The sequence below is a fragment of the Halichoeres trimaculatus genome, unplaced genomic scaffold, assembly GCF_033239565.1.
Source record: "Halichoeres trimaculatus isolate MK-OKI-2021-1 unplaced genomic scaffold, fHalTri1.1 fHalTri1_scaffold_4, whole genome shotgun sequence".
In the NCBI taxonomy this organism is placed as follows: Eukaryota; Metazoa; Chordata; class Actinopteri; order Labriformes; family Labridae; genus Halichoeres; species Halichoeres trimaculatus.
The window spans coordinates 31,751,950-31,771,879 of record NW_027437182.1 but is presented as its reverse complement, the minus strand read 5'-3'; the positions used below and the strand labels follow the sequence as shown (position 1 = coordinate 31,771,879).

Here is a 19,930-nt window from a genome sequence, read left to right as displayed (position 1 = left end):
AGAGAATTAGAAAACATCAGTATTTCCATCTTTGTCTTTCTCAGCTTTTTGGGTAACCACAAATACCTCACAATATAAATAGAACTTCTTCTCTGCACCCAAAAGTACCAAGTCTAAGAACTTAAAACCATCACATTTGTCACTTTTGGTCTTTGAATTGTTTTTCAAACTGTTAATCATAACAGTTCTTATCTATTTCCAGGAAATGAGGGATTCCACTAGTTGTGCAGTCTCTGTTTACTACTCAGAAGCACCAGGACATACACTTCACCCAATGTCCTGAGACAAACTTTGAACTAAGGGAAGGATTCAGGCAAATATCATCTGATACCAGTTTCTCAATATATCTGTCTGGATCTAACACATTCCTCCCTCAATCAGACCCAGATGTAATGGTGCAAACAGGCTGCCTCAGTGAAGCCAGTTGTTACCCACTACATGAACTCATCACAGTCACCCAGACGCATGATTTACAGCCACTCTGTAGTAAGAGGGTCACGTCAGGTTAGATTTGTAAAACGTTGTCATGATTCTGGATGATGTGGTTTTCTTTTCTTCACAGGTTTGGCTGGAACCCACAAAACTGATTGCGAAACAAGTCAGAAGTAAGTGAGCTCAAATTTCCACTCACTACCTGAATTCATGATGTTTTTGTGTTTGAACATTAACGATCTGCTTCGTTGTTGTGGTTCAGGACCAGCCAATACGCTGTTTAGGCTGTCAGTGAAATTCTTCCCTCCAGACCCCGGTCAGCTGCAGGAGGAGTACACAAGGTCAGTGACTGTAATTTCCTACTGGATATTGCTTTTATCCCATGCCCGTCAACAGGATTTCTTTTTTCAAAAGCTCACAACTATGGTCTTCATGGCATTCAGATATTTCTCCTCCTGAAAACATTTATGAACTTTCTGTCATGCTTTGCTGCAATCTGTAAGATCCTCAGTTTATTTACAACAAACAAACAAATACTGCTATAAACACATACATTTTAGTAGAGTTCTTTTCGAAACATAATGTGACAAACAACTTTTATTCCAGCACTTAAAACAATCACATATCAGATCATAGTGGCAGATGGAAAACAAGCATCTCTGTTTCTTTTTTGTTCTTGCAGGTACTTATTCTCGCTGCAGATGAAGAGAGATCTGATGGAGGGCAGGATGATCTGCACAGAAAATACCGGAGCTCTGCTGGCCTCCCATTTTGTCCAGTGTATGTTTAAACTTCTCTTTACCACAATATTTGGTCATCTGGTAAATTTAGTGAAATTTGTCAACAATCATTGACGTTGAAGCAGTTTGTGTTAGTTTGTACAGCTTTGATTCAGAGCAGAGGCTAACGAAACAAACAAGGATTCAGACGTTAAAAATACGTTTTCTGTCTCTGTGAAAAGAAACATTTCTGTGAGGAATATAAATATAACCTCAACAGGAGGATCTGGAACACCCCGCCTAACAGAATCTAACTTCAACACATGATCAAAACAAATACCACACCCCATACCACCACCATGAAAATAATTACTAAAATGTTACCTCATTCAACATTTTTTTCTCAGTATTTCCTCGGTGAGAAACATCTTCTTTATGATGTTCAAATTTGTTTACAATAACCGAATAAAACTAGAAAAGCATTCAGAGAGCGCAGACCTCCACCAAGCATATTGATTGTCACCAACACTTAAGTCCTACTTTAATGTTATACTCCCTTTCAGCAGACTGTCTGCTACAATTTAGTGTTAGTTGCAGGTTTGTACGATAATTTGTTACCTGACAGTGTTGAAAAATATGATGACCCAGTACATATTTCATATTCTGGATCTTAGTATCCAGAATATTTCCAGGATCTGGATCGTACTTTTACATCTGACAGAAACTGTGGTGACCTTGTCTTGTATTGTTTTGCAAAGCAATCCAACCATTTATCATGGAGTTATATACACATATGGTGATCAGGATCCAGACCGTGATCCAGATCACCTCCAAAAGTTAATCACTTCTTCTTTATCACATCTTGAACATTTCCTGAAAATTTCATTGAGATTTGTTTGTAAGTTTTTGCGGTATGTTGTGTTAACCTTCTTGGCAGAAACTGAATACCACTGTAAGAAGAGGTGTTTTAGCAGCTCCACAAACTTAAAGTGATATTCTAGGATGGAACAAGTTGGGTCCTATCACAAGGTTTAGGGCAGAAATTACCCCTACAGCAGTGTTTTTGTGCAGCAGAAGCCCAGAGCACTCACACCAAACACCCCCTCCCTGCTCATCAGCCGGTTTCCTCTGTACTCAGACGGGGCCAATTTTACTTGACCAAAAACACAAATAAACGGACTCCCACTGAAAAAATCTGATATCGGTCTGCATTCACGCTTTACTTAGAGAATTTTCAGCGCGTTACTTTCACACAAAACACCACTAAATAAGGCTCTAGTTCTCATCGTGTCATAAAACGGAGCTACCTCCTGCAGAGCCACAGCTGGCTACAAGGCGCTCGCCACTTAGTGTATCAGTCCGCGCGCGGCGTGCCAGATATAAACAAACACAGGTAATGAGACACGATGAGAACTAGAGCCTTATTTAGCAGTGTTTTTGTGTGAAAGTAACACGCTGAAAATTCTCTAAATAAAGCGTGAATGCAGACCAACATCAGATTTTTTTCGGTGGGAGTCCGTTTGTGTTTTTGGTCAAGTACAAATTGGCCCCGTCTGAGTGCAGAGGAAACCAGCAGAGGAGCAGGGAGGGGGTGTTTGGTTCGAGCGCTCTGGGCTTCTGCTGCACAAAAACACTGCTGTAGGGGTAATTTCTGCCCTAAACCTTGTGATGAGACCCAACTTGTTCCATCCTAGAGTATCACTTTAAACCACTTCTCTACCACAGTTAGAACCAGAAAACCTGAAAGCTGACTCTCATGTCTTTCAGTTATCAGTTGTTTTGCCAGTTGATATTCAGTTTTACATCAATCTGTAGTTTTTGACAGGAAAGCAGTTTTCTGTATCAGCTTAAAGTATTAATGTACTGTATTGCTAACATACTCCAGAATAATGTAGGAGGCGTTTGTTCACTGACGGGTGACTCAGTTGTGTTGCAACTATAAAAGCATTAGAACGCATGTTTTGGCATGTTTCAGTCACAAAGGAAACTGCCAGCTATGACAAAGCCGGAGTCCAGACTGAGGATCTAATTTCCTGATTTATAACAACAAAATAACAGCTCTGGAATCATGAATATTGTCATTAAATCTGTTCTTAATGATCAAAGTAGACAGTTGTATACTACCCAGCTGGCAGCAGGAGAGTATTTCTTTGCACATAGGTGCTGTATATGTCGCTCTGAAACTTAAGTCGAACTCTTCTTTCTGATGTCATGATGTGTGATGCACACATGCAGCCTGCCAGAGAAAGTCCTGACCCTTTCCGGAGTTTAGAGCATTTTTGAAAGAGGCTTCAGACTGCATACTTTTAGAAATGTACATGGAATAGTGACACATACATCTGAGCGCAGGAAAAACACTGCAACCTGGATGTTACATGTGAATGAAACTGATGTTTTGCTCTTTGTAACCACAGCGGAGATTGGTGACTATGATGACGTTGCTGACATGGAGTTCCTGAGGCTGAACAAACTGTTGCCTTACCAAGAGCGGGTGCAGGAGAGGATAATGGAGCTCCACCGCAGGCACCTGTAAGTAACACCTTGGCTTTGGGGAAGTGGGACTTCTTACATTTCTGGAAGCCAGAACAAAAAACCACACATTTTTGAGAAACAAAAGTACGTATCATTTATAGGGTTTGACTTTTGGCCCTGTGTTGAGGCGGCTTACTTTGATTTGGCGACAGCTCAGTTGAGGGCAGGGACTGGTTTGACCTCACTTCTTGGTAGAGTTGTAATTTAGGTTAGTGTGATTATTCCCTGATCTGAGACTCATGTCAGGAGCAAATAGTAACACAACCACCAGCTGTACTGTTACTCACTCAGCTGGGTGACTGGGTTTACTTTGACCCTCTTGGAGTTAATATTTAGTTTTTACTGGTAGATGAATTAAAGCAGAGAGCATGAGTTGCACTAAAAAAAGGAGGATCCAACTGCAGAACAAACCACAAACCGTCTTTACTACAAATTGCTGCTTCCAGCCTTTTGGACCATCTCAATTTCATATCCCACAAAGGCAATCACATGTATCACAATTTTAGGGGATTTGTACACAGTGGCTTGCTGTCTGCGCCCCTTTTCATGTGGTTTCAAACACAAATGTTTTGTTTTTTTTATGAAGAGGTAACTGAGCCGAGACAACTTTCTGTTCCTGCTAAACAACCATAATGAGAGGGTTTGTCCCGAGTCTCACAAAACCACTTGCAGCTCCTTTCCCACCACCAGCTTCCTTGTTAGCACAGTGCTATCCGAAGGCCAATAGGGACTCTTTTCAACCCAGAGCATTAGGCTCTAAAGACCTTTGCTAATCTCTTCCCTTGGTTGCCAGTGTGCAGACACAAACGGCGAGTTCCCCGGCCTAATCCCTCGCTCTGGCCGCTCTATTAGCCATAAGGCCAGTGGGACAGGGGAGGGCCCTAAGGAGATTTCACTGCTTAACGGATGAACAAAATTAGAATGTGGTGATGATTGGATGGATATGTCTTCCTAACATACTGTTTGGTTGTAATCACATGGTTCTAGATAACTCTTTTCCAATCCTGGAAGTTGTAAGGGATTTAAGGGACATTACTCTACAAACAAGGCACGTTTGATCTTTAGATCTCGTGTGGTGGATCTGAGAGAAAGATTGCAGAGTAGAGACCACTTTCCACCCTGTACTTTATAAACTCCACTTCATTCATTTAGTTCTCACCACAAGTCTGGCTTGACACACTTATTGTGTCTGAGTTATATGGAAATTTAAAAGTCTACAAAAATATGTTCAAGTGTTGTTGATGATATGATCTTTTTAAAGAGTGTCAGATTTGATTTCTTAAAAATTACATAGGTCCAGCCGCTCTCACTGACATACTTATTAACTGTGAAAGTAACATGTAAATGTTCTATTTGTAAACTGTTTTTTTTTAAATGATTTCTGTAAAAATCAGTCTCTAAGGCCCCGTTAACACGACAACGTTTCATCTGAAAACACTAAAAAATGGTGAAAAAAAATCTGCGTTTACACAGAAACACAGAGGGACCAAAAATGCTGTAGTAAGCATGCCAGGCCTATAGTTGGTGCTATAACTGTCCTGTCCAGAATCGGCTTTGTGGAGATCTCCACCAAAGTACAGTTCAGTCGATCATCTGGTGTATTAGGGAATACTAAGAGCAGAAGTGGAAAAGATGCACATTTTGTTAAAGACGGTCATCAGATTCGGCAGCACAAGCTCAACACGGTAGTTCGTGACGATCGTAACAGCCGTACCGTCGTCCTGTTGTGTGCGCTCGTGCAATGTAGAGTGTGACGTCAGCGTTTCCACTGAAAATGCTGGCTTACTGTTTACACGGCAACAGTGTCTGCAGCATTCCAGAAAAATCCTACTCTGGAGGCCGTTTGCAGAAGGTTGTGTTTTTAGATCGGCTGAGACTGTTTCTGTGTTAACACGAGGCCGAAACGCAACAAAACTTTTTTGTACCACCCTAAAACCGTTGTCCTGTAAACTGACCCTAAGTGTGCACAAACATCCTTGTTACATCATCACAGACTGATGAAGTCAAAGCTCACCTGTTTTCTGTCAGTTTTCTGCATTTTTATGTGCTGTGTAAACATCAGCAAACTCTGCTTCTGACCAGGGGATATGTTCTCCATTAGGGGGCGATATGAGGAAAATATGTCAGGATGTTTTTATGACAGTATCAGGATCTGGATTTTATCAGGATTGTTTTTCACATTCAGACTATTGAGACCTGAAAACAACATTTTAGCACCCAAAATTTTCACATCTTGATAAATTCATTCATTTAAAGACGTCAGCTGTAAGAGTTGTTGAGTTTCTGCAGAATGTACAGAGCTTTAGCAAATGTAGTTTAGTGAGACATTGCTCTGTGTTTTGTTTTTGCACTTGATAGAAAATGTAAATTTACACATTATCTAGAACATGATTCATTTCTGTGACATAACTCATACAGTGTAAGATCAAAGCTGGGGTTGTATGGAAATGGACTGACTTGGGATATGGCGTATTACGAAAACTAAAGACTCATTTACCATAAAGGTGGTTAATTTACGTTAACCAGGGGGTTCCCTGTGGTTTTTCAGCTCACAAGTGTTAATCAAGCGCCTCGTTGTTTACTACAGGGGCCAGACTCCAGCTGAATCAGATTTCCAAGTCCTGGAGATTGTCCGTAAACTGGATATGTACGGTGTCCGCTTCCATCCAGCAGCCGACAGGGAGGGCACCAAAATAAATCTGGCTGTTTCTCACATGGGCCTTCAAGTTTTTCAGGTAGCTGCCTCTCTTTTACGCTCAGTTTTTTTTTTTTTTAAACTGGGTCCATAAAAACGTTGCCTTAAGCTCTTTCTTTCTTTGCACATTCCCTTTTCTCCCAGGGCAACACAAAGATAAATACCTTCAACTGGTCCAAGATTCGCAAACTGAGCTTCAAGAGGAAACGGTTCCTCATCAAGCTCCACCCAGAGGTTCATGTACGTATCTTTGTTCAGATTAGGTTTTCTATTTCATGTGTATGTGTCAGATCCTGAGAAGACGGCTGGTTCTACAGGGAAATTTGTTTCACTTTATTTGTCTCCAGGGCCCCCATCAGGATACTCTGGAGTTTATGATGGGCAGCCGAGACCAGTGTAAAATCTTTTGGAAGATCTGTGTGGAGTACCACTCATTCTTCCGTTTGTTTGACCAACCCCAACCTAAATCCAAAGCTATCCTCTTCACTCGAGGCTCCTCCTTCAGATACAGGTAACAGATACTTTCCTTCAAAGCTGGTACACTTTTTTATCGATAAACCCCACTCCCCTAAAAAACAACTTTTATTGATGTTCAATGTTTAAACCCCAAACTCTCTTTCAGTGGAAGGACGCAGAAACAACTTGTGGAGTATGTCAGGGAAAACGGAGCAAAGAGAACACCTTACCAGAGGTCTGTGTTTCATCTGTAATCAATACACTTTTTTCAAATGGCAGCTCGTTTGACTTTTCTTCTACAGGATTACCTGACACAGTCTCTGTGCATTGAGATGGATCTGTAACAAAACTGTTTCTTTTTTCAGGCGAAACAGTAAAATAGGGATGTCGATTCGCTCCCTTGCCACAGATGTGCCAAAACAGGTCAGTCATTCTTTAAAGTTTGAGCATATGGCTTAGGTTAAACCAAAACTCCGGACATTTTGATCTGGAATGGTTAATCATCTTTAATCACTTTTTCCATTCTGACTTTCTCTCTTTCTTGTCTTGTTTGTGCTTCAGAGTTTGTCATTCAATGACAGTCTCAGGGCCCCAGGCTCTCCTTCCTCCGCCTCCGTCTCCTTCTACCCGACACACGTCTCAAGCTTCCCCCAAAGAACAGAACTGCACCATCAGCCCCAGCCTCTGCCGTCACTGAGCCCATCTTCAGCCGCTCCTCAGCAGATTCAGAACATGAACCTGCCACTTCCTCAGCCACAGCAGCAGCTTCAGTCCCCTCTGCAAACCACCAGACCCCCCAGCCCTCCGAGGGAAGACCCCGTCAAGGCTGCCTCTCCATCTCACTTCACTTTCCAAGGTGCCCCTAGCAATCAGGCAGCAGGACACTGCAGCCCCATGTTTGTGTGTGTAGACAGCAGCACTTCCCAATCTCAGCCCTGCAAAAATGGCAATGAGGATAATGAGCACGGGGGGAGGAGGGGGACGGGGTGTTCAGTGGGAGGGGGGGCAGGGAAGAGAAAGGGGGTCTTTACACCTGAGGCGTTTGAGGCGGAGCTTTTGCGTACAAAACAGAATCCCTTGTTCTCGATGTCCAGCTCACCGCTGCATGTCACCGAGGAGTTCATAGATGATGATCCCACAGAGATCTCCTTCTTTGGTGGGGGGGCAGAGGCCTTCTCTTTTGGGCTTGACGATAAGGTAGATCAGTTTGATTATGTGGAGGAGTCCGACCTCAGCAAAAACAGGATGTTTAGTGTAGGAATCGAGGACCTAAATGGGAACCCTAATGTGTTCCCTGACAGCATCGTGGGTCACTCTGAGACCAGCTCTTTGCTGAACAACCGCTCTGAGTGCAGCTCCCTGGACAACCTGGGGCTCAGCTCTGCAGGTGAGTCCATGTCTGTGGGGTACGGGGGCGCTGACTCCTCCTCCCTGCGCCTGCCTGGCTCTGACATCCAGTCAGAGGGGAGCTCCATGGTGAATTTCCCAGCATGCTCTGTGCGGTCTGAGAGCAGCTCTGCTGTGCAGTTCACTGACCTGGTGGAGCAGCTGGAGCAGCTCAGCTACCCTCCAACAGCCACCGAGGGCTCAGGGAACAGCTCGGACTCAGACTCTGACTGGGGCTCTGACAGCGTCCTCCCCCCGGAGCAGAACCTGTTTTACAGTAACCCCCTGACAGGGAGCAGTGGCATAGAGGGCTTTCTGCTTCAGTGCCACAACCTGCAGGCTCTGGCACTTTCAGACCCCTCAGGACCTCCTCATATTAAAATGTAGAGGGATCACAAAGATACCTTACCACGGCAGTTGATCCCACAGTCCAAGGCTTTCATGGTTATGAAAAATGACAATGTGATTCAGTAATCGTAAGCTGATACAGCTTTGTTCACTCTGATTACACATCATGGTCTCTCCTGAGCTCCAGACCCGTCTCTACACTTAATGATTGTCACTTATGGTTTGGTTTTTAGCTCTTTACGGAGATGTAGAGTTTAAGATTTACTCTTCCATCTCCCTTCAGCACTCCTTTTGTCAGTGGTTTGACCTCCAGGTGTTCCTCCGCTGTGGTCCGGTTGTGGTGCTTTTTTCCCCCTGCTCTTGTCTTCTTGCTTGTCTGGTATTGGCCGTTATCGTCATGAGAAAGTTTCAGTCTCCTCTATAACAGCAAGCCCACTGATATTGATCATGTTTCTTGGTAAATCCCTCAAAAACAGATCATTTTGTGCTCTTTCTTCGTGAAGCTGTGTATATCTTCACCTAATCAGTAACTTACTCACAGTATTCTTATTTACAATGGGTTGAAACCCAGACATTTATAAGGTACCTCTGCTCATTGGCTGCGCCATTTGGCCTTGAATTCTCCTTTCTTAGATGGTACTTCTTTTGCAGTGAAGTTTACCAGTAAATGGTAATCATTAATCTGCTCCTAATCTCATGTCTGTAATCTCAGGGTAAAAATAAAACTACAAGTCGTCCAGGTTTAGTGATTCTCACAGGCCTCCTGTTATTAAAATAGGCACACTGCAGAGCTACTCCTCTGTTTCTATCTGTGTGCCTCACTGCCATCTGCTGGCTGGGTTCAGCATTTTTCCTCATGAAGCCTGACAGCATGTAGGAGAAAAAATACTCATTAGACTCATGTTACCTGAAGGATTAAATATGTTTCACACAAATGGACACAACTAACATTTTAGCTTTAGTTGAAGAATGTAAACGGTGTATTAATGAGCCATGAAGCACACCATTAACACCACTCTGAATAATGAATGTACAAACCTGAATGTGTGCAAGGCTTACAGGAAGCCTGCAGCACGTAGGCCATGTGTTATACAAACCACAGAAGTACTTCTCTAGATGTAGCACTTTTAGATCCTAGAAACCTTTAATGTTTATAAATTTGAGGACGCCCTTTTAGTTTGAACCTGGAAGCTTTTGCTTGAACCGTGGGTCCATGACTAAAGGTAAATGTTGCTCTGTCTGCTCTCTGGCATTTGACCGTCGCATGCTTTGGTGTTTTCACTTTATTCTATCACTGTTGGTACCAACAAGAGCAGATTCTGTTCATTTGCACATGAGCTAAGAAATTCTCTTTATGTTTTATTACTTATCAGAATAGGAATGATGTTTTGCTGTCAGGTGAGCAGTCATATTTAACAGCATGCACCACCTTTTTTAACCCTTTGTTGTCCTCTCCCTTTGTGATGTCCACTCTCTCTGTTGAGGAGCTAACGTGTGTCTTTAGAACAGGAGAGGTTAGGACTGTGTGATATCCAAACTAACAACCAGCGTTAAGTTAACCTGCATGTTTCCCCATCTCTGCTGTGTGAGTTTGCTTCACAGTGAATCCTGGTTTCACTCTTGATTTTCATTTTAACCGTGTGAACAGCTAACAGCAGGGACGCAGGCAGGGATCACAGCTTGAATCACTTCCTGAAGCGGGCTTCACTTTAGCTTTTGCAAAGTGAGACCGTCTGTACGTAGCGTAGTCTTCCTTTCGTCTCACACCTCAGTGCCTTTTCGCACTTATTTCACTCTTTGAATGCAACATGCTTTTAAGCTACTCTCAGGTGTACATCCCTGTTTACTTTTCAGTAACAATCACTGAGATGTTGGTGAACGTCTGGGAAAGTTTGAAGAGGTAACTCATTAGCTCTCATTGTCATTTTAAACGATGGCGAGCATCGTTTTCCTTTCACTGCAATGAATCTAAAATCCCATTTGTGAACAGTTCCTGCCTTTGAGGCTGTGAAACGTAACTCATCTGATCAAGGGTTTGTCTTGATGGATTTTTTATTATTTATAGAGCTGAAAAGTTTTTTTCTGCAATTTGATTTTCCCACATTTCAACTAAAGCGTTAATAATTGACATGGCTGCATTTATAACCAGCTAAGCTAACCGCACTTAGGCATCAAATAATCCTCACTTAATCCTGAACATGTATAATGACTTATAATTCTAAATAACCTGTACTTAATGTTTGTATGTATTACTCTCAAGAATAAAGTAATCACTTTTGGGTACCATGAATGTCAGACTTAAGATTCTTTTAGAGACTCACTCTGAATTTTGAAGATTCAGCGCTCTTGTAGCTCCATTTGGTGGTGTTGGGATACAAAACTTGTGCACAGTAAAGTTTTCATTGACCTAAATCTTTAAACAGAGTTTTATGAATGTGAGAAGAGCTTTTTCTAGTGTTAAACTCAGATATAAGATCGATTCATATGCTGTTTAGTGTCTAATGATCTGAAACTGAATGAAACCTCGCAGGTTTAACTGTGACATACATTTTTCCTCACAGAACAAACCACAAATAATACTCCTAAGTCGAATCAGGTTTTTATTCTCTTCTAAATATGTCGTGGCATCTATAAAACTTGATTATTTTATCAGTTTTTGGTTTAATTCGTCAAAAACAAGAAGCCTGTGTTATGCAACAAGTGACCCAGTCTCTCTTTTCCCTTTAAATTTGAGGCAGAAAACGTTCAGGCTGTTGGGGGTTGGGTCGAGCTCACACACAAGATTCCTCACCCTAATTCCAGCTGAGTGTGTGTGTGATTGTGTGTGTGTGTGTGCTCCCTGTTTGCGCAGGCTTGCAGCCAAATCATTCCACAGAAAACCCTCTCCTTGGTTTTGTGGAGCCGAGTGTCTGCTCTCTGGCTCCTCTCGTGTCATTCCCTGTGGGGCACACTGAGATAAACTATAAACAACCGTTTTCCCTGCAGACAGGCCACATTCCTGATAACTCTTTGCCTGAGCAATTATTTCCGGGTCGAGCAGTGACTCTCTTTTTTTTTTTTTTTCCTCCCTCTTGGCCTTCCCCCACTCCCTTTTTTTCTCTCTATTAAAAGTGGAAGAACAGCTGTGGTGACCTTACCCAGCGAGGAGGAGAGCCGAGTGCTTCATCGGCTTGTTTTGTTGCTGAAGCTCAAAGGCAGAACAAAAGCAGAAGAGCCAGTTCTCTGAAATGGAACCGTGCTCGTTCAAGTTGCCAATGAATCATTTGTTCTTCTTGTCGAGGGCCCTGAAAACAAAAGCAGAGGGGGAAATATGGGAACCATTACTTTACTGGGCCTGTGCTGCCCTCCCTTGTTTCTGTTGTGGCCACTTGTTTAAATGTGAGGCTGTAAAGTGAAGTTTTCGAGGCTGGGGCAGGATGAGGATCATTGTTTAATGTTTGACTGAGTGACATGAATGTAAACAGATTTAAAACACGCTTTCCCGTTGATTGAAACTCCTCACAATTTAAAAAGATCACGTGTTGTCTGTTTAGAGTTCATTAACTTTTTAACTTCATTATCCTGATTTAATTTGATCCTTTTTTTATTTTCCCTCCTCCACAGACTCCGTGGACAGCCCTCAGCTCTCACCGCTCAACTCCAAAGGTCCCCTCTGCCTGTCGCCCTCCTTCCAGATGTCGACCCTCAGCCTGCCGAGTCAGGCCCCGTCGCCCCTGCAAAGCCCTCTCCTGAGCGAGGTGGGCAGCAATGCCAGGCTAGAGGAGGAGGAGGATGGCAGGAGGAAGGTACACTGCTTACATGCCACCCTTCCAGCCAGCCGCCTCACAAACCGATTTGAGGATAGAAATAAAAAAAGAATGAGCACTTTTATCCATCCTTGCTGTTTATGATCAGAGAAAAATAAGAGGAAAAGTGTTTTCCTTAAAAAGATTTAGCTTTTTTTAATCTGATATTTCATAAACCACTTAATTTTGAAACTTGTGTCTTTTTCTCCTTCAGCGATATCCCACCGATAAGGCCTACTTCATTGCCAAAGAGATTCTGACCACAGAGCGAACATACCTGAAAGACCTGGAGGTCATTACAGTGGTGAGTTACTTTCTGTTTTTTCATTTCATGCAATAATAACTGTGCAATGAATTAAGTAGATTGCAATATACATGTCGTCATTCTGAACAATATTCTACAGAAAAGGTCAATTTACAATTATTTTTTTTACAGTTTTTGTAATATAAAATAAAAAAGCCTAGGTATGAAATACTAGAACACCCCTCCAAAGAAAGTAAAAAAAAATCTTTGCAGCCTAAACTTAGAAAGACACAAAAGGCTTTTCTTTTTTTTCTTTTTGTTTTTACAAATAATTATGAACAGAAAGGAGCTAATGTAAAGCCTAAGAATCAATGTATATATTAAGAATGACAATTTATATTTGTGTGGTGTTATTTTAAGACAACATGTGAAAAATAAATGACATAAAATTAAATGTTATGAGATTTTATGTTAACTTATACGAACTCAAAAACAGATGATTATTGTATGTTAAGATAACAAAAGGGAAGTGGACTGGATCATGAATTATTAATTATTATTTTATTCTTTTTTATGTATTATCTCTTTAGAAATGTAAACAAAAGTGAAGTCTGTCATAAAACAGTTTTTTGAATAACTCTATAGAGGGATTATTCGTTTATCGATGGCGGACATGCGGGCAACTTGGGTGCAGAAGCACTGCAGAGTATAATGGTTTGTCAACTGACGTGGGGGAGTTAACCATCAAAAAAAAACATTTTTAAACTGTGTTCAAAATCCAGCGTGTACCTAGAGAGCAGTTAAAACACACAACTCTCACTCAATGGTCATGACTGCATTATCCGTGGACACTTACCAGACTGTGACAGACCAGGACGTAAACACGTGTCGATACATCAGAAACCCTCCCAGACCAAAAAAAGCACAGACTGCTGAGTCTGAGACCTGGTTCATAATAAAAGAACCAGAAAACTACGTCCAGAGTTAATTATTTTCCCGCAGATGTCGCTGGTGTTTCAGAGTAAAGTGTGACCCTGTTAACTGGTGACTCTCAGCCGTTTACCACTGATACTGTGGCTGAGAGTCACCAGTTAGCATGGTCGCTATAAACTCCAAAACACTGGTTGCTCTGTGATGGTCCAAACTTTATAGACGTTGCCGCTGTTGTATAGTGTCGTTTCTAACAACTGACCAAAGAACAACCGTACATTTTTATGCTGATAACAAGTTGAATTTAGTGGTCAAAAAACCCTAACTCCTCTGAATGAATGGAGCTAAACGCTGCAGTCAAGATGCGTGCGAATCTTAATGATGACGTAGACTGATAATCCTTCCATTTGCTCTGCTCTTTTGACACTTTCTGGTGTTTCTAGGTTTGTTTCTTTTTCATGTCCAAATTAAAAAATTTCGATTTGGATCTCTTCCAGTGGTTTCGCAGCGCTGTGATTAAAGAAAACGCCATGCCTGAAGGCCTGATGACCCTCCTCTTCTCCAACATCGACCCCATCTATGAGTTCCACCGAGGCTTCCTGAAGGAGCTGGACCAGAGGCTGGCTCTCTGGTAGGACGTGGCTCAGTGGCTCTTTTCGTGGTTAAGATGCATCAAAGTGTTTGATGGTGATGATGGATGATAGAGACTCGATGTGTTTCCACAGGGAGGGACGCTCCAATGCTCATGTCAAAGGGGACTACCAGAGGATCGGAGATGTGATGCTGAGGAACATGTGCTCTCTTAAGGTGAGCTTGGTTTGCTTTCTCTGCTTTCTGAAACTCATAACTTCCCTCTGTTTACGGACACACAGACAGCTCTTTAATCACATTTGATATCCCCTTCAGGAATTCACCAGCTACCTGCAGAAACACGACGAGGTGTTAACAGAGCTGGAGAAAGCCACCAAGAGGCTGAAGAAGCTGGAGACGGTCTACAAAGAGTTTGAGCTGCAGAAAGTCTGCTACCTGCCCCTCAACACATTCCTGCTCAAGCCCATCCAGCGCCTCATGCACTACAAGCTCATCCTGGAGCGCCTGTGCAAGCATTACTCTCCTTCCCACAGGGATCACGATGACTGCAAAGGTGAGTATTAACTTCTTTTAGCTGCTGCTGAACTGAAAAAAAGAAAAAAAAAACATCACCGAGGTTCTTAAAAATAGCATTTACTTTGAAAAGTCCAGTGTTGGTGTTTGTTTTTCACTATTACGCTTATATTTCAGCCCTGTTAACCAAACTAAACTGCCACTTACTGCCACTTTCATACCAATATGCAGTCACACTGTCACATTTTCAATTAAAACAGCATAACAAAAAAGAAATAAACAATTTTTCAGACAGCCACAAAAGTTAAAGGGTTGAAATAATTACCCCAAAAAAATATTTTTCAAGACCTTGTGAGGAGCCTTTAACCAGCAATGTATTGTATTGTGATTCCTCCATTTGAGCCAAAAACACAAACTAGTGATAAGCCTGAGTGTCCCTGTAATGAATGTCTAAAGCTTGTATTTGCTGTCATCCAGTGTGTAGGTGTCAGATATCAACCTTTTTTGTCATAGTCCAAGGAAAAATTCACAATAAGAAACATATTTGGTCTTGAAAGAAAGCAGGATCAGATTTCTGGTCCAAAACTCGTCCTGCATTTCAAGAGAGAGATCAAGAAACAGTAGAAATACTCATTTTTCCCAGGAACTTGAAAACAAAATGACCAAAAAATGGGGATAGAATTTTTGCTTATTTTCTGAAGTGGCCTTATCTGATTTAAAGACACTGATAGACGTGTTTGTGTTTCTTCACAGAGGCTCTGAAAGAAGTGGCTGAGATCGCCACTCAGCTCCAGAGCAGTCTGATCCGCCTGGAGAACTTCCAGAAACTAACCGAGCTGCAGAGAGACCTGATTGGCATAGAGAACCTGACGGCCCCGGGCAGGGTGGGTGCAGTGACACAGAGCCGAGGATAGAGGGCGCTGGGACAAAGTCTAACACAGCATGTGTTTGTTTTTAGGAGTTCATCAGAGAGGGATGTCTGTACAAGCTGACCAAGAAAGGACTGCAGCAAAGGATGTTTTTCCTGGTTAGGACCAAACTACAGCTGAAAATATAAATTTAACCCGTTCCTGCTCTGATACCAGTCACAGCCCTGATTCCCTCCTCTTTCTTTCAGTTCTCAGACATGCTCCTCTACACAAGCAAAGGTGTCACTGCAACCAATCAGTTCAAAGTGCACGGCCAGCTGCCTCTTCACGGCATGATCGTGAGTATATCCGCTCCACTTAGCCTCCTTTAGTTTCTGACTGCAGCTCCACCAGAGCCCTCAGTTCACTGCTAAAGAGAGTGTGGGTTAGAAACATCCGTATGGTCTGATCAGTGTGTTCAGAAGGGAGGGCCTGGTTCTCCTAACTTTGCATGTCTCTGCTTCACTCCTGGCTGCAGCTCATAGTGCTCGACGCTCCGGTAAGTCCTCTGAGCTCTGCCAGCTCAGACACCCAAACACTTCCCTTCTCCTATGTAGATGTAAAACTCTGACACATGTAGGAGACAGAGTCCATCCAGTCCTTGCAGCAGCTTATGTTTGGACATCAAGCAGAAATATACCAGTGTAGTCCCAGATTTGCTGCATATAGTCGTAGTGTCTTGTTTTGAGAAATGAAGCACCTTGAAGCCACGCTCTGACCTGTGACTAGAGAAAGAACTGAAGTGTTGAAGATGTTGATTAGAGAAGGATCCTTGAGTTCAGTACCTCAGTAAACTTTTTTGTAGTTTGAAAGTAGAGTCAAAACTTATTTGAGCTACCTGATGCTCTTTTCAGAAACTGAAAAGTGCCTGTGCACACTCCCAGCAGCTCAGGTGGACATATTTGTGGTTTCAGGATAAAACAAATGAGCTGCATTCATTTGCAAATGACAGCACTGCACCGTTTGTTTCAAAGGTCTGATTTGAATAACAAATGTAATGTGCCTGCAGTCTGAGCAAAACTCTCAGGTAGAGGCTCATTAGCAAGTCTGTCTGAATTTGTTTCCTTCTACGCTCTTTAGCTCTAAACAAATGTGGTGTTTTTAGGTTCAGTGCCACTAACTTTTTGCTTTGAATATTTTTTTTTCCAGGTTGAGGAAAGTGAAAACGAGTGGTCAGTCCCTCACTGCTTCACCATCTACTCTGCTCAGAGGACCATTGTAGTGGCTGCCAGGTGAGGAGGGAGGACAACAGTCGTAGTAAATAAGGAAAAATACATTCAGAGCTCAACAAAGTTACTAGACGACAACCCAGTATAGGGTGTTTGCCACTGCTGCCCTAAATAAAGGGTACACCTCTGATTGCCAAAGTATTTTCTTGTGTCTCTGTAATGGTTAACCCACCAGGATGTGCAAGTGCTTTAATCCAAATGATATCTTTAATGCTAAAAAAATAACTATTGCTTATCCATAAGTTTTTAGATGTTCTGGTTTACAAAAAAACCTACATTATCAATTTTTGGTTTGCAAATTAAAGTTTTTTCTTTTCATTTCTGAACAGAAAAAAATGTTTAAGTGGTTGGTGGTTATTCTTGATTCATCCCTAATTTTTTTTTTTTTTAATCGCATTTTTCATTCTAGAGGACAGGACAGTGGATAGAGCAGGAAATAGGGCAGTAGTGAGGAGTAACATGCAAAAAAAAGTGCCGCAGGTTGGATTTGAACCCAGGCTGACGGGTTGGCCGGATGACTTGCTTCATGGGGTGCACAAGCTAGACTACCAGGCAATACTTGATTAATTTCTGAGCTCTCAGAGAATTCCAGTGTGCTGGCTTAAATTTGGGAATAAAATCATAATTTTAGTTTGAAACTCCTCTCTTCTGTGCAAAAAGTTGACATGTAGCGAACTCAGAGGAAGAAAGTTTGAATTAAAGCTCATCATTAGGGATGCACGATATTGGATTTTTGCCCATATTGGATATGCAGATATATCGAAACCCCTTTTGGCTGATACCGATACTGATACCGATACTGTAAAGACAGCTAAGTTTGTCCTGTACTGGAATTTCTATGTTAATCTTATTGTGACGGTCTTATTTGTTTAAGAAACACACATAAAACAAGACAAAAAACATTTGATTTTACCATAAATAAGAAATGTATTATTTTTTCAAACTCAAGACATTCAGTATTGAAATACAGAAAAATATTTTCTTTAGATCACATGAACTTTAAATGTACAATGCATTTTTAAACATAACCAAGTTGCATTTGATTATTTTGGAGCTACTGTAACAACCTGGTGACAGACACAGAGCTCTGCAGTGCAAATAAATGAAGTGCTACATTTTATTTAAGGAGCTTATTTTTCAGATGGAAAATAATAATAATCCTAACTGAATAGCACCTTATCGGCTGTGCCTATGGGCAGAAATGTTCATATCTGCCGATACCGATGAACGTGTTTTTAAGCTTTTTTCAGCCGATACCGATAATGTGCCGGTAATATCGTGCATCCCTACTCATCATGGTGCTGGATGCTAGTTTTCTCACTTTTATGAGACATGGTCTACTACATTTTTTTCAGTGCTGTATGTAATGCTTTTCTTTTCAGATGTTTTGCGACAGGACATTTACAAAACAGCAAAGGCTCAGACTCACTAACGTCTTTGGTTTACACTAAAAATGTTTGTTTTACATCATGAACTTCATTTGTCAGTATTGATATACATTTTTATCATCCACACATTCTTGCTTTAGAAATTAAGTTAACTTCAGATTAATGTTAGGTACATGTTGTAGTAAAACATGGATTAAACTTGAGACAAAACACTAAAGAATAATCCCAGAGTGAATAACCCCCAGTTAAAAAAAAGTATTTTAATCCATTAAAAAATCCTCTTATTCGCAACAGCTGAAATTCTTCAGAGAGTTTTTCTTGTTCTCATCACATTTAGTTAAGAAATTTAATAGAGTACATATTTTCCTGGCTGTAATTGTTCACCTGTTACCTTGAAGGCAGTTCATGTAATATCTATTTCCTCTTTTAAAGCTGCACAGATAATGCATGCAGCCTTCACCGCATGCTTCACTGGACTGACATTCTGTCTCCTCTTCGTGATTTCAGCTCTAAGGTGGAGATGGGGAAGTGGATTGAGGATCTTAACCTGGCGATTGAAATGTCCAAGAAGTCCCAAGAAAAGTCCAGCATCTTCCTGGATTCTGGTCTTGGAGATCACTCCAACAGTAAGAGCTTCTGTGTTCATCTGTGGTAAAAAGCTCTGTGGTTACTTTACACCTGCTCGGAGTGTTAAAGTGTGTGTGTGTGTGCTTCATGTGATTTTTTGTGTTTCCCTCAGCTGAATGAGTGATTCTTAATGAGCCTTCTCCTTCCTTGGGAAGTAGCACTTGGTTGGCTCTATGTAAAGTTAATCCCTTCCTCCCAAAACTTCCTGTTCCACCTCTTCCTCCTCCTCCTCCTCCTCCCTCAGGATCATCTGACGAGGTGTCTCTGGAGCAGGAGTCTGAGGATGACATGAACTCCTCCCGCACCTCACTGGACAAGCAGACACACCACCGCGCCAACACCACCATGCATGTGTGCTGGCACCGCAACACCAGCGTGTCTATGTCTGATCACAGCCTGGCTGTGGAGGTACTCCTCCCCTGCCCCTAAGAGACACACTACTACTACACTCCTATCCAGAAACACACACACTCATACACACACAAAAGAAAAATGCAAAAAGGCATATATTCAAGTTAAACTAAATGACATGCGCTTGGCATTAATCTCAAAACTTACATCCTTTGGTTGGAGAAGAACAGCTGGATCCCTGAGGTTTCACCCTCTTCTTAATCCTGACTGTGTTTCCTTCCATGCTCCTTTTAACCCCTGTGTTTCTCCTCTATCTCTTGCCTGACTTGGGTGTCTCTTGGATTGTCTTCTGTTTCTTACTTTACAGTAACTGATGGCTAACCAATGATGAGAAAGTAACTGTTGGGTCTTATTTTCTCTGGCACTAACATTCTTCCTCCACAGACCTGGAGAACATCATTTTTTCCTCTTTTCTTCCTCAAAAGCTAACATGCTAACACCTCTACACCCTCTCTTCCTTCTTTTTGTCTCTTCACTCTTTCAGTCTTCAGCTCTCCAGCTGTCTCACCAGAGCTTCCTCCTCGTTATCTCCTCGGTCAGGGTCAAAGACCAAACACCATCACACATGTTTGCTGGTACCGAAACCAGAACCTGTCTCTCACTGATTACCTGCGCATGAACCAGGTACTAGAGCTTCCATGGGCCATTGTCAATGACAAGAAGAGAAACTTCACTTTCTTTGTCAGCACAGAGCACTGCAGGGTTAAAAGAACTCAGTCTATACTTAATCATGTTA

The 19,930-nt window shown here is 41.9% G+C and overlaps 1 protein-coding gene across 2 annotated transcripts in view; it reads left to right on the top strand.

The window, feature by feature from the left end:
• Positions 1 to 19,930, top strand: part of farp2 (FERM, RhoGEF and pleckstrin domain protein 2) — a 42,294-nt gene that overhangs the window by 15,013 nt on the left and 7,351 nt on the right. Inside the window, exons 4-24 of one of the 2 annotated variants that reach the window (XM_074667993.1) lie at positions 563 to 605; positions 695 to 773; positions 1,115 to 1,212; positions 3,566 to 3,680; positions 6,271 to 6,418; positions 6,523 to 6,618; positions 6,726 to 6,889; positions 7,001 to 7,069; positions 7,200 to 7,257; positions 7,396 to 7,690; positions 12,172 to 12,305; positions 12,568 to 12,657; positions 14,025 to 14,158; positions 14,253 to 14,334; positions 14,434 to 14,671; positions 15,385 to 15,515; positions 15,590 to 15,658; positions 15,749 to 15,838; positions 16,689 to 16,771; positions 18,664 to 18,782; positions 19,028 to 19,191. In XM_074667993.1, the coding sequence (XP_074524094.1) occupies positions 563 to 605; positions 695 to 773; positions 1,115 to 1,212; positions 3,566 to 3,680; positions 6,271 to 6,418; positions 6,523 to 6,618; positions 6,726 to 6,889; positions 7,001 to 7,069; positions 7,200 to 7,257; positions 7,396 to 7,690; positions 12,172 to 12,305; positions 12,568 to 12,657; positions 14,025 to 14,158; positions 14,253 to 14,334; positions 14,434 to 14,671; positions 15,385 to 15,515; positions 15,590 to 15,658; positions 15,749 to 15,838; positions 16,689 to 16,771; positions 18,664 to 18,782; positions 19,028 to 19,191 (2,499 nt within the window). Of the gene's footprint in view, positions 1 to 562; positions 606 to 694; positions 774 to 1,114; positions 1,213 to 3,565; positions 3,681 to 6,270; positions 6,419 to 6,522; positions 6,619 to 6,725; positions 6,890 to 7,000; positions 7,070 to 7,199; positions 7,258 to 7,395; positions 7,691 to 12,171; positions 12,354 to 12,567; positions 12,658 to 14,024; positions 14,159 to 14,252; positions 14,335 to 14,433; positions 14,672 to 15,384; positions 15,516 to 15,589; positions 15,659 to 15,748; positions 15,839 to 16,688; positions 16,772 to 18,663; positions 18,783 to 19,027; positions 19,192 to 19,930 lie in introns of both variants that reach the window. The other variant, XM_074667992.1, reaches the window with a different exon arrangement.